Source organism: Trachypithecus francoisi, unplaced genomic scaffold (assembly GCF_009764315.1).
Source record: "Trachypithecus francoisi isolate TF-2019V2 unplaced genomic scaffold, Tfra_2.0 Contig00131, whole genome shotgun sequence".
Classification (NCBI taxonomy): Eukaryota; Metazoa; Chordata; class Mammalia; order Primates; family Cercopithecidae; genus Trachypithecus; species Trachypithecus francoisi.
In genome coordinates, this window is record NW_022680483.1 from 156,282 (window position 1) to 171,083 (window position 14,802).

At 36.5% G+C, this 14,802-nt stretch overlaps 1 protein-coding gene across 1 annotated transcript in view; it reads left to right on the top strand.

The window, feature by feature from the left end:
- LOC117062150 (probable ubiquitin carboxyl-terminal hydrolase FAF-Y) overlaps window positions 1-14,802 on the top strand; it is a 224,474-nt gene that overhangs the window by 57,692 nt on the left and 151,980 nt on the right. The window contains 4 exon segments of the mRNA XM_033175384.1: window positions 5,191-5,339; window positions 6,706-6,785; window positions 10,174-10,286; window positions 11,937-12,155. Of these exon segments, the coding sequence (XP_033031275.1) occupies window positions 5,191-5,339; window positions 6,706-6,785; window positions 10,174-10,286; window positions 11,937-12,155 (561 nt within the window).

A 14,802-nucleotide genomic window follows, 5' to 3' on the forward strand; every position in this document is an offset into this window, starting at 1 on the left:
GGTTAGTATTACAGTATTTGTTATTGTTCTTCATTTATTACCCTTATTGTTTGTTACTAATTTGTGTCCATTTTTTTGCCTTTTGTGGTTGTAATTGAACATTTTATGTATTCTTTTCTTAGCTTAGATTAATCATAGACTCTTATTTTTAAATTTTGTAGTGGTTGCCCTAGAATTTGTAATATGCATTTATACCAAATCCATAAGTCCACCTTCCAGTGTGGAGTACATGTGCTGTCATAACAAAATATCTCTAATTGTTTCCTCCTGTTCTTGTATCATTGCTGTCTTTCATTTCATTTTTACATAAGCTGTAATCCATGAGCCTTCAATAATTCTTTAATTACAGGTTAGATTTTCATACTTTGGGACTGGTTGCCACAGAGGTTTAAGATCTACTCAGATTGTCTATTTCTTTATAACTTGTTCTTGGTGTACATTGTATGCTTCTGGGAATTTGTCTTTTTCTCCAGGTCATGCAGTTTGCTGAGATACAGTGGTTTATAGGATGCACTGATAATCCTTAATTTTTTTTGTATGAAATCCATAGTCATGCTTTTTTTGTTTCTAATATTAATTATTTGGCTCTTCTTTTCTTAGTGAATCTAGTAAAGGTTTGGCAGCTCTTTATCTTTTTCAAGAACAGAATTTTTATTTCATTGGTTTTTCTTAGTTGTTTTTCTGTTTTCTGTTTTGTTTACATCTGTACTTGCTTTTGCTTTAATGTGTCACTTAACGAAGGCATACATTCTGAGTAATGCAATGATAGTGATTTCACTGTCTTGCAAACATCACAGTGTACTTACACAAACTTGGATGGTATAACCTACTACACGTGTAGGTCAGTTATTGCCTTAGGTGACTAACCTGTTAGCATGTGTTGAATATCGCAGGCAATTATAATACAGTGGTAAGTTCTAAACAGAAAAAATTTAGTAAAAATGGAATATTACAATATTATGAGATGACCATTGTATATTTAGTTCATCTTGAATGAAATGTTTTGTGGAGCATGGATGTATTTTGTTAATCTTTTAGTTCTTTAAGGTGCAAATTTTGGTTGTTGATTTAAGATCTTTTTTTAAAATGCTTTAGGGTTCTCTCAGCACTGCTTCTGCTGTATCCCATAAGTTTGGTATTTTTTCATTTTTATTTGCCTCACATACTATAGTTTCTATTGGACTTCTCATCTTTGATGGATGGGCCATTTAACACGTATTGTTTAAATTCTACTTATTTATGGATTTTTTGGGGTTTTTTTCTGCTGTTGATTTCTTTTTTATTTTTGAGGTGGAGAGTCTTCGCTGTGTTTCCCAGGCTGGAGTGCAGTGGTGTGATCTCAGCTCACTGGAAGCTCTGCTTCCTGGCTTCACACCATTCTCCTGCCTTAGCCTCCCAAGTGGCTGGGCCTGCAGACGCATGCCACCAAGCCCGGCTAATTTTGTTTTTGTATTTTTAGTAGACAACGGGGTATCACTGTGTTAGCCAGAATGGTGTTTATCTCCTGACCTCATGATCCACCCACCTCGGCCCCCCAAAGTGCAGGGATTACAGGCATGAGCCCCTGCACCTGGTCTCTTCTGCTATTGATTTCTACTTTTATTGTATCCTGATCTGAAAAGAAACTTTTATGAGTTAAGTCTTCCTATACTTGTTAAGATTTATTTTGTGGCATTATGTGTCCTGATGAATGTTCCATGTGCCCTTGAAAAGAATGTGTATTCTGCTACTTTTGTGAATGTAGAGCAGGAATCCCCAGTCCCAGGTTGGACCATTACCACACTGTGGCCTTTTAGGAAGCGGGTCGTACAGCAGAACGTGAGCATCAGGCAGGTGAGCAAACATTGCCATCTGAGCCCCACTTCCTGTCAGACCAACGGCAGCATTAGATTCTCAAAATATGTAAGTTGCATGCTCCTTGTGAGAAATCCAGATTCTGATGATCTCAGGTTTCATCCCAAACTCTCCCACCCCTCGACTGGCTCCATCCATGGAAAAATTGTTAATTGTTGTTAATCTCTTACTGTGCCTAATTTATAAATTTAACTTCATCATAGATATGTATGGATAGGCTTGACTGTGACTGTGGTGGGTTCACTTCCACAATGGTGTACTCACATGGCAGATGGATAGAGGCCTGTTTCTTACCATGTGAATCCCCTCATAAAGCTACCTAAGTGACTTCAGACGTGGCGGTTAACCTCTGCCAGAGAAAGTGATCCAAAAGAGAGGGAAGAAAAAGCCATGGTACCTTTCATGACCTAGACTCACAAGTTGCATTGTCATTTCCACAGTATCCTACCTGTATGTTCTAGGTCAGAAACACACCTAAGGGTTATATTCATATAGCATCATTAATCTGAAAGTTTACTTATATTATTATTAGCTTTCTATTTTAGAGAATATAACTGTTTTCTCACTGGCCAGAATGGGGTGGTTAATTCAAGCTTAGAGACTGTTGAATCAGAGATAGGTAAGATTCAGTGGTCTTCTATTTTGTCCTTACTTTCCAATAGACTATAGTGGGGCTCTTCCCATTGTTTCAGTGAAACAGTGCTGAAATGTTTCACTCTCTTCTTTGGAGGTCTCCATTAGGTTTTATTATTCCCAACTATGGCACTTGAACATCCAGAATATATCCTAACAGGAAATCAAACTTTCTGCTTCAAGCCTTGTAAATAATGTGTTAAAGTTTTGCTGAAGCTCATCTTCCCACACTTTCTGTGACTTTCCACTTGCATCTGCCGTGGATTTTGAGCTAGTTCTAAGCCTGCTGTCCATATCCATTGTGGGCAGAATTGTATTGGAATGAAATCATTAATCGCAATTATCTTGTCTGTATGTTTCTGGAGTATTTTTTCTTACTCAGGTAGTTTCTGCAGTTTTTTAAACAAGCAATTAATTTTAGCCACTTTTCATTTATAGGGAGACGCAGTAATCTGTTGCAAATATCACATCTGACTTGGAAGTTGAAGCCCACATGCATGTGCTTTTTGTTTCTCTTGCTTTTGGAATTTCTGTTCGTTTGGCTATATACAGTAAACGTCACTTGGGATGCATAATATACAAATACTGGGTTTGACAAATGAAAGACTTGTAACCACCAGTATAATGAACATGTAAAATACAAAAATCTATTTGCATTGTCCCTGTATATTTAACTCTTCCCTTTTCAGTTCCTGGCAAATGCTGATCTGCTTTTCATTTGTATGTTTTGCCTTTTTCTTTTTCTTTTGTTTCCTTAACTAGAGAGGGGTAGCCCTGTGTTGCCCAGGCTGGTCTCAAACTCCTGGGTTTAATCGATCCTCCCGTCTTCACCTCCCAAAGTGCTGGTGTTATGGATGTGAGCTACCATGCCGCAGTTTGTCTTTTCTAAACTCTTATATAAGCATCATGCTGACTTAATCTTTTGATATTTGGCATTATGCATCTAGTATTCTTCCATGTTGTTAATGTTGCAGCAAAAGTTTTTTTCCTGTCAATTGCTGAGTAGTACTTTATTGCATAAATGTACTAGTTTGTCCATTTGCCTGTTGAAGGACAGTTGGGCGACTGAAAGACTGAAAAAGAAATAAATAAATAGAATTTCAGTTTCTGAGTACAAACTTGTAACTACCAGTATAATGATTCTGAGTACAGAAACTGAAATTGTAGTTTTAAAATCTTGCAATGAAGAAAACATTGGCAAGGTCTACTAAACATTTAAGAAATGAGGTCAATTTTATACAGTCCTCTTCCAGACATACTTTTCAATTTAATCTTCCTAAAACATAATTGATGTTTGTAAGGAAGAAATTTATATGTTGCTTAAGTTATTTTAATCTCTTTAATTATGAGGTATTAATTCTTGATGTTTTGAGGAATCCAGCTTTACTGCCTTTTCTTGTTTGTCTCTCTCAAGAGGAACTGAGGAAGAAGAAAAGTAACAGCAATAGGAACCTGTAATCCCTAGTTATGAATTTTTGTGTCTAAACTATTGGTTATTGTTAAGGAATGTAGAGTTTTTTTGGAACAGGTTGTGACTCTATAATTATCATCTATAATCTATAAAAATAAGTTTAAAAAAACAGGTGTCTACAGAATTTATGTAGTACGTAGCCAGACTAAATTATTAGAAGCTAAATGGTAAAGACACTAAAGTAAACACAACGGTGCATGTAAGGGTGAAGATTAGTGCTACCTTTTATAATGTAGTTTGGGAATATAGCCTTAAAAGGAATTGTTTATCCTGTTTAGTCATTTTACTTCAATATCCTGTCCTTAAGGTGATAATTCATAAGGTTTATTGTGAGTATATTTATTAATAGTAAACATTACAAAAACATACCCTCTAATTTTTACTTAGTCAACTCATGCAGTAGTTTGTAGCCATTATTATTATTTTTTTTTTTTTTTGAGACACAGAGTCTTGCTGTGTCACCCAGGCTGGAGTGCAGTGGTGCAATCTCGGCTCACTGCAAGATCCACCTCCTCGGTTCACGCCATTCTCTTGCCTCAGCCTCCCAAGTAGTTGGGACTACAGGTGCTCACCACCATACCTGGCTAATTGTGTTTTTTTGTATTTTTAGTAGAGACTGGGTTTCACTGTGTTAGCCAGGGTGGTCTTAATCTTCTGACCTTGTGATTCGCCTGCCTCAGCCTCTCAAAAGCTTGAGATTACAGGTGTGAGCCACCGCACCTGGCCGCCATTAGTTAATTTTTAAGATTCTTAATCACCCAGGCACAATGGCTCACTCATGCCTGTAATCCCAGCACTTTGGGAAGCTGAGGCAGGTGGATTACCTGAGGTCAGGAGTTCGAGACCAGCTTGACCAATATGAGGAAATGCTGTCTCTACTAAAAATACAAAAAATTAGCCAGACGTGGTGGTGGGCGCCTGTAATCACAGATACTCGGGAGGCTGAGGCAGGAGAATCACTTGAACCCAGGAGGCAGAGGTTGCAGTAAGCCGAGATTGCGCCACTGCACTCCAGCCCGGGCAAGACAGAGTGATACTCCATCGCTGCCTCCAACAAGAAAGATTCTTAATCATGAGGGAATATACTTCTATATTAACCTTATTAAATTTTAAAAAGATAAACAGTGTGACCCTTGTTTTATTAAACATTTGAGCATATATATGGACACTTAAAAATAGATGTTTTTCCTTAATCTGTGGTTTAAATTTGGAATATTTAATTTTTAATTAAGACCTCATCACCTGATTCTTCCAATGAGAATTCCATAGCAACTCCTCCCCCAGAGGAACAAGGGCAAGGTGATGCCCCACCACAGCACAAAGATGAAGATCCTGCATTTCCACATACTGAGCTGGCAAAGCTGGATGACATGATCAACAGGTGCATTTGTTTGGATTTGTTTTATTAATGGATGCAGTAAACTAGAAAAGCAAAACTACTTACTACCAGCATTGCAGCTAGTAATGAGAAAAAGAAAAAAGTAGCTTGTAGTGTCTCAAGTCTTACTCTTTTATAGTCTGAACACTTTAGTCCTAGCTGAACGCTTCGCAGCTCATTGTACTTAGTGCAGGCATTTCTTGTGGATTTTAACTATTGGAAGGTAATGACAATATGAATACAGTTTCAAATTAATGATGCTCTATGAACCCTTCCTGTGTTTGTAGCCTAGACAAATAGGTAGGTGTTTTGTTTTGAATGTTTACAAACATTTCTCTTTGATAACAACTTCGTACCAGAGTTCTGGAGAACTTTTCTTGGTTGTGGAATGTCCATTTGCTACAGCAGGGACCTTATTGCAGAAGGTTGTATTGCTTCTTTCTCTGTTTTGTTTAGTGGTTGCTGATTTCTGTTAGAGTGTGTTTTTCATAAGGACTAGAGAACTGAAACTGTTAGTAAATCCTTAGTGGCAGGAAGAATATTTTTGTGTGTGTATATAAAAGCAACAAAAAGGATAGAATCAGTTTACCTTTAATAGATTAGATGTATTGAGGCATCTTTTTAAAAATGAAAACAGATATTTGGGAATTTTGCTGTTTCTTAGTATAGGGATTAAGGGACAGATGAAAGAAAGTTATTTCAGGGGAGTAGTGGGTTAGTCAGTAGACATAGTTGCAAAAAGCTAAACTTTTTATAAAACTAGGGAATGTACCAGGTGAGTGTGTGGTGCCCTTTGCATCACTTTTGAATGTAGGAGTGTACTTAAGATGGCATAGAGGCTTTCTGTATTGCCTTTTGATATGGGAATGTACCTATGACAGTAGGTTTAGAGGCTCACACCTGAGACGTACATGATCTTTAGGAAAAGGTGAGATAAATGTCTTGTTGAGATCTCCTGATTTCTTTTGTCTTTGTGAAGGGAGTAAAAGAAAACATTTGCCACACTGTATCCTTTTACTAATAAATATGAACCCCCAAAGAGCATTTTCCTACTAATAAATGGTATACATTAATTGATAATTGAATAGGTTAGTTTTAGTATTCTATGGAAGCTATTGAAAGAATTCCCTGCCATTGCTGTATCTCATTTGACAGTGCCTAAAAAAATTCTGTATGTAGACACAATAGATGTCTTTTAATTTTGCAATGTAGATAATTTGCCCACTTCTTTTTAAAAGTGTTTATGGTGAATATAATATAGTCGGAATTTCTCACTTTTTCATAGTAACAGTAATTATGGTAGGTAACTTATAGTGTTTCATTAATATGAAACCAGTAAAGCCTCTTTTTGTTTTATAATAATTCTTAGGCCTCGATGGGTGGTTCCTGTTTTGCCAAAAGGGGAATTAGAAGTTCTTTTAGAAGCTGCTATTGATCTTAGTGTAAAAGGTGAGTTTGGATGTACATTTTCTACAATAAGTGCTCCTATATATACTTAACACCTTGTTCTTAAAGACTTTTTGTCCCTCTGTTATAAAGGTACTGTTTATTCCTAGTTTATAATCTCTCACACACCTTCCTGGTAAGGATTATTTCACGTATATACATGCATATTATGTATACTTATTACATATATACATACACACAAACAAATATACATACTTCCCTGTAGTAAAGGTCCATAGAAATCTGTAGATAGCCTTTAGAGATATTTGGAGCCATTTAACTATTATATATAATTTTATATGTATAGCCATATTTCTAAGGTGAGAATATATATTTTTTAAATTTTTAAAAATATTCTTATCCAGAAGTTAGAAAATATTTTCCAGGATATGATAGTTCCAAAGTCTGCTATATAAAGTAATGTACATTAAAGCATATTTTACAATTTAAAAAGTACTGCATAGAAGTTTATTGTGTGACATCATATTTGGTGACTTTTTTACTTAAGTCACATGTGATTGAGAAATGTGTTAATTTGTGATTGAGAAATGTGTTAATTTGGAAATAATTTTGCCAATAATTTTTATTTTTATTTTTTTTGAGATAAAGTCTTGCTCTGTCACCTAGGCTGGAGTCAGTGGTGTGATACCAGCTACTGCAACTTCCACCTCCCAAGTTTAAGTGATTTTCCAGCCTTAGCTCCCCTAAGTAGCTGGGATTACAGGCATGAGCCACCACACCGGGCCAGCCCCATCTTTTTTTTTTTTAACGTGGAAATCAGTATTTCACTGATACTGAGTGTATATGTTTAATAAACTGTAAGGTTGTATTGCTTCTTTCTCTGTTTTGTTTAGTGGTTGCTGATTTCTGTTAGAGTGTGTTTTTCATAAGGACTAGAGAACTGAAACTGTTAGTAAATCCTTAGTGGCAGGAAGAATATTTTTGTGTGTGTATATAAAAGCAACAAAAAGGATAGAATCAGTTTACCTTTAATAGATTAGATGTATTGAGGCATCTTTTTAAAAAAGCTAAATATGTAAGCTAGATATTTAGCTTTTTTTTACATATTTAGCTTACATATTTAGCTTTTTTTTCTTTCTTAACACAGAGTTGAAGGGTTTTTCTCAAGAAAAGTCTTAAAACATGAAGCTTTAATTTTTTAAAAAAAAACCTGTGAAGAAAATTTGACATTTTTACTTTCAGCCACAAGTACAAGCTTTGGGTGTGAATGAAACATTTTGGATGATTTTTTGTAATAGTAGGTGCAGTTAAATTAATGGATGAGCAGTGTTTGTAATATTTCGTATTTATTTTTACTTATTTATTTATTTATTTTATTTTTTATTTCACTTTATTTTTTTTTTGAGATGGAGTCTCGCTTTGTTGCCTAGGCTGGAGTGCAGTGGCGCAATCTCGGCTCACTGTAAGCCCCGCCTCCAGGGTTCACGCCATTCTCCTGCCTCAGCCTCCCCAGTAACTGGGACTAAAGGCACCCACCACCATGCCGGCTAATTTTGTTTTTGTGTTTTTAGTGGAGACGGGGTTTTACTGTGTAGCCAGGATAGTGTCGATCTCCTGACCTCAGGATTCGCCTGCCTTGGCCTTCTAAAGTGCTGGGATTAGAGGGGTGATCCACTGCCCCTGGCCAATATTGTGCATTTTTTAAAAGGACTTTGAAGACTGTTAAGAAAGGTTAGAAGTATTTAATTTTTGTGCCATTTAACGGGAACTTAACTGTCAGTGTTGTAAGACAAATTTTTAATTCCTCTGGTGTCCTGTAAAGTGTTTCTGTTGCCGAGTCTGACTCCGTGGTGATATTGATACTTTCATTTAATAACTATCCTACAGTCATTTAAAGACTATTGTGTTGTTTTATTGATCTTACCAATATGTGATCTAGTGACCTCTGAAAATATTTTATCAGATTGAAAATGTTTCTCCTCATTTAAATTTCTTTTGTTAATTGCATATTTATTCATTAATTGAGCAAATGTCAAGGACTTCTGTACTGGGTATGTTCTACGGTCTAACACTATAAAACAAACAGAAACTGAAAATGGTATTTCAGTTTATAGCATTGATATTCAGTGGATGTATGTCATTTGCAGGGACTTTGCCTCTGTCATTTTTTTCTGGGATCATGATTACTATAAGATACTGTAAGATTAAACTAGTTTAAATGATAGTGTAGTATGTATATAATTCAAATCAAAATATATATCCTTGTACATATTTAATATGTTCTGAGTTGCTTGAAGAGTTACAGGTTTTCTGGCTGGGTGCAGTGGTCCTGTAATCCCTATAATCTCAGCACTGTGGGAGACTGAGGCCAGAAGGTCACCTGAGGTCAGGTGTTTTGAGACCAGCCTGGCCAATATGGCAAAACTCTCTCTGTATTTAAACTACAAAAAGTAGCCAGGAGTGGTGGTGCATGCCTACCATCCCAGCTATTTGGAGGCTGAGGCAGGAGAATTTTTTAAACCTGGGAAGCGGAGATAGCAGTGAGCCAAGATTGTGCAACTGTACTCCAGCCTGGGAAACAGAGCAAGCCTCTGTTTCAAAAGAGGCCAGGTGCGGTGGCTCAAGCCTGTAATCCCAGCACTTTGGGAGGCCGAGACGGGCGGATCACGAGGTCAGGAGATCGAGACCATCCTGTCTAACACGGTGAAACCCCGTCTCTACTAAAAATACAAAAAATTAGCCGGGCGAGGTGGCGGGCGCCTGTAGTCCCAGCTACTCGGGAGGCTGAGGCAGGAGAATGGCCTAAACCTGGGAGGCGGAGCTTGCAGTGAGCTGAGATCCGGCCACAGCACTCCAGCCCGGGCAACAGAGCGAGACTCCGTCTCAAAAAAAAAAAAAAAAAACAAAAGAAAAAAGTGGGAAGTTTTCTTTTTTGATGGAGGCACTTGGATCTTGCTTTTGTTAAATCAGGTAAAGGTAAATAGAAGTGAGAAACTTAGGATTCGTCTCTTAAATTTGATGATAAATGGGTAATTTACCAGGAAAATCAGATTTTTTAATTGTCACTTTTTAATTTTCAGTTTTTGAACTTTCAGTAATTAAAATGCTGTGAAATGGTTCAATTCCCTGTCTACTAGTAAACATTCTTTACGTCCGATGTCATATTTTCAAGCTTTCAATTCATTACTTGATTTGATGTAGTTTACACAACTCTTTCTAAAATTTACTGAATATTATATTTCTTTCCTTTTTCTGAAATCCCATGTTTTTTCGCCTTTTTAACATCTTACAATGTCATGTCCCATTTCAAAAGCCACAACACTATTTGTGAATTGGAGACCATAATAGTTTGTAGCAATTTATTATGTTTAATCATGTAATTGGCCAAATAATTTTTTTTTTGACATTCTTTGTTTGGCTCTTGTTTTAGGCCTTGATGTTAAAAGTGAAGCATGCCAACGTTTTTTTCGAGATGGACTAACAATATCTTTCACTAAAATTCTTATGGATGAGGCTGTGAGTGGCTGGAAGTTTGAAATTCATGTGAGTCTTGTATTTCATTTCTGGGACTCAGATTTACATCCTGTGGATTCGTTTTTGAAAAATACTTCCGTGCGTAACATATTAACATATCAAGTCTGCTGATAGATACTGCATAATTGAAGGTTACCTTGGTCTTTAAAAATGAGCTTGCAGTTTTGATTTAGTAAACCTTGGTTTAACCTGTCCCCTGAAATTTCAATGACCTTATAACCTTACACACAATACAGCGTATTTCATCAGTTACATGATAGTGTTGATTGGAAGAGGTACTATTTTGTACCACTTGAGATAAAAAATATTTAAGCAGACCCTCAATGTAGCTGGGATAACAAAGGATGTAATTTCAGTGCAAATGTAAATGGTAAAGAAACTCATTATGCACAAACGTAAAGCAAAGAAACTATTTTCCAGAGTGTAGTAGTTCTAAAGTTGCTTATGTGATGTGCAGAGAATGAAAGAAAGAAGATTGGTAGAGAAAGAAGACTCCTGTCTTGGAAATTTAGACCAGAAACCAGTACTCACATAATTTTGTAATATGAGTTCAGACTTAGAGTTTTGATGCCAAAAAAGTGAAATAGAATTTAATATATTATCAGCTTAGTAGTATTTTCAAGTGACGGGTAAAAGGAAACATGTAATCTCAGGTAATACTGTAAGGCTGATACCTGGATATATGTGGCAGTCTGCCAAGTATCTTGATTGTAAGATCCCTTCATATTCCAGAGATTTTAAAAGTGACAAAAAATAAGGTATCTTTACTGAATTACTGTACATACTTCAGGCCTCTGGTTCTTATTTAGAAAATGCAGTTAACCAAAAGTTATGAATCAAATACAGGCCGGGCGCGGTGGCTCAAGCCTGTAATCCCAGCACTTTGGGAGGCCGAGACGGGCGGATCACGTGGTCAGGAGATCGAGACCATCCTGGCTAACACAGTGAAACCCCGTCTCTACTAAAAATACAAAAACTAGCCGGGCGAGGTGGCGGGCGCCTGTAGTCCCAGCTACTCGGGAGGCTGAGGCAGGAGAATGGCGTAAACCCGGGAGGCGGAGCTTGCAGTGAGCTGAGATCTGGCCACTGCACTCCAGTCTGGGCGACAGAGCGAGACTCCGCCTCAAAAAAATATATATAAAATAAAATAAAATAAAATGAATCAAATACATACTTTTTGATGACCTCAACCTAAAAAATACAACTTAGACATTTTCCACAAATGACCATGGCATACATATGCCAGCAGCTCTGAATTGACCTGTGACTTTTTTTTAGGTGTGGAAATTGAAATTTTGAAAATATGTGACTTTTGAGTTGAGATGTTGGTAACAAAACTTCAAATGTTTCCTCTTAAGTAGAAATTCCAGAGAGAAAAGTGGAAATTTATGTGTGTCCTATGGACATAAAGCAGAAATAGACAAACTGTGGTACCTACTTTGTTATCTTTCTCAAATAGCTTTTGAAATTAGGTGCACATTTATGAAATAAATATTAATTTATCTTTATCAGTGTATTACTTTGATCACGATATTAGTGAAACAAGCCGAATTAAGATGACCAGTGCAGAATAATGGAAAGAGATTATTAATAAAGATTGTGTTTGAAATTGCAATGTTTTCTTATTATAAACTGTGTTGTGTCCTATCCATGTAACAGAGATGTATTATTAACAATACTCATCGCCTAGTGGAGCTTTGTGTGGCCAAGTTGTCCCAAGATTGGTTTCCACTTCTAGAACTTCTCGCCATGGCCTTAAATCCTCATTGCAAGTTTCATATCTACAATGGTACACGTCCATGTGAATTAATTTCCTCAAATTCTCAGTTGCCTGAAGATGAATTATTTGCTTGTTCTTCAGATCCTCGAACACCAAAAGTGTGTTGGTTTGTTATTTTCAAGATTAAATATTAATTTTTTCTGTTTGTATTTGCCACAAACTGTTAGTGAGGTGAACCTCTCTTTAAATAATGGTCAACAAGTCAATACGTAATCTTATTTTTTGTGGGTTTCTGTTTAAAGGCCTGTTATTTAATATGTATAACCTTGAACTCATGGTCAATAACCATATCACTCATGCCTGAACAGAGCTTATTATGTATTGGTTGGTTGAATATGCTCTCTGGAGCATAGCATTGTGTTTCTCTGAGGAGAAGTCAGTATTTGCCAATTCATTATTCACAGCTACTTTAGAGACTGTAATTACTGCAAATAAGCATGGACTGTGTTCTTTGTTTGTACTGTGTGTATATGTTTGTTTTTTTTTTTTTTTTTTGAGACGGAGTCTCGCTCTGCCGCCCAGGCTGGAGTGCAGTGGCCGGATCTCGGCTCACTGCAAGCTCCGCCTCCCGGGTTCACGCCATTCTCCTGCCTCAGCCTCCCGAGTAGCTGGGACTACAGGTGCCCGCCACATCGCCCGGCTAGTTTTTTGTATTTTTAGTAGAGACGGGGTTTCACCATGTTAGCCAGGATGGCTTGAGCCACCGCGCCCGGCCGTGTATATGTTTTTTAAAACAGCCGAATACTTACATATATTTACAGACCATGTAAACTTAGTGAGATTTAAAAATTGTACTGTTTTGCTTTCATGACATACCATTAGGCATTTCTTGTAATGCCTAATTTTCTTAGGAGAAGATGGCTCAGTGTTCAACAGCTAAATCTTGAATCATGTAAGTAAGTAATCTTTGTAAATGTACCTCAGAGGGAAGTTAGATCTGCTTTATACTCACCAGAATTACAATTTTTCTCAAGGAAGTGGGATAGAAGAAAACAAAACCTAATTATACACCAAAAAAGCCAAAAAAGAAAGAACAGCCAAAACTACTGCACTAGCAGTCAAGGCTATGGAAAAGCCACCCAGTTTTGTTTATTTTCACTTTAATGTGTCAGTATCTTTCATATTACTATAGTGGCTATTTCATATCTCAAAGTTAGTTTGGTTGTATTAAATTCAATTAATATTTAAGCACATAAAACTTAACCAGCAGTAGAAAAAGAAAATAGAACATGGCTTTGGCAAGTATACTGCATATGCACATGTGCGTGTGCTCACACACATGCAAACACACAAACCCACAGAATCCAAAAAGATAAAATGATACAGAATTCCTTGAAAGTAGTATAAAATTTTTGTGAACAGAGATAATGTACTTTTTTCTTTCCCATTGGTTCAAGTTGGTTAAATTCTGTTACTGCTTTTTCTTGTGTTATTTCCAGAGGCAGAACTTAAGTAGTATATTGAATAGAAATGACAAAAGGAGGCATTCTTGATTGTTCCTAATCTTAGATAAACAGCTTTCAGTCTTTCATCATAGAATATGATGTTAGCCAAGAGCTTTTTACATAAGGTCTTTCTTGTGTTAATGTCAGTTATTTCTATTCCTCATTTGTTTAGTGTTTTTATCATTGTGGTGGTAAATTTTGTCAAATGCTTTTTTGGCATTGATGGAGATGATCATGTGATTTTTTTTTCCTTTTATTCTCTTAAGATTGTGTGTCATATTGATCGATATTTGTATGTTGAAGTGTCTTTCATTCCAGGGAAAAAAAGTTCCACTTGGTCATGTATATAATCTTTTTAATGTGTTTTGAATTTTGTTGTTAGTATATAGCATTGTGGAATTTTGCATCAATATTTATAAGGGATCAATATTTATATAGAGAGTTTTTTTTTTTTTGTAGTTTCTTTGTCTTGTTTTGATGTCAGGGTAATGCTGTCTTCATAGATGAGTTTGGGTATGTTCTTTCCTCCTTGGTTTTTTCAAAGAGTATGAGGATGATTGGTGTTCTTTAAGTGTTTGGTAGAATACTCCAATGAAGTGATTGGGTTTTATTTTGACTTTTCTTTATTGGGGTATTTTTGATTGCTTATTCTGTCTGATTAGTTATGGGCCTATTCAGATTTTCTATTTCTTCATGGTTGTGTCTGGTGTAGATTGTGTATTTCTAGAAAGTTGTCCTCCTATCTAGGTTATCCAATTTTTTATTTCTATAATGTACATAGTAATGTCTCCTCTTTTGTTTCTGCTATTAGTTATTTGAGTCTTCTCTCTTTTTCTTAGTCAAACTGGCCAGAATTTTAGCAATTTGTTTATTTTTTCAAGGACCACATTTTATTTAGTTTTGTTGTTTTTCTGCTCTGTCTGCTAATCTCTTGCATTTCTATTCTTCTGCTGTCTTTGGGTTTATTTTGTTATCCTTTTTGTAGTTCTTTTTTGTTTGTTAATTTTTGTTTCTGTTTTTGATACAGTGTCTTGCTCTGTCGCCCAGGCTGGAGTGCCATGGCATGATCTCAGCTCACTGCAACCTCCATCTCCCATGTTCAAGTGATTCTTATGCCTCAGCCTCCATAGCTGCTGGGGTTACAGGTGCTCACCACAATACCTTGCTAATTTATGTGTTTTTAGTAAATGAGATTTCACCATGTTGGTCAGGCTGGTCTCAAACTCCTGATCTCAGATGATCCACCCACCTCGGCTTCCCAAAATGCTGGGATTATAGGCATGGGCCTCTGTGCCCAGTT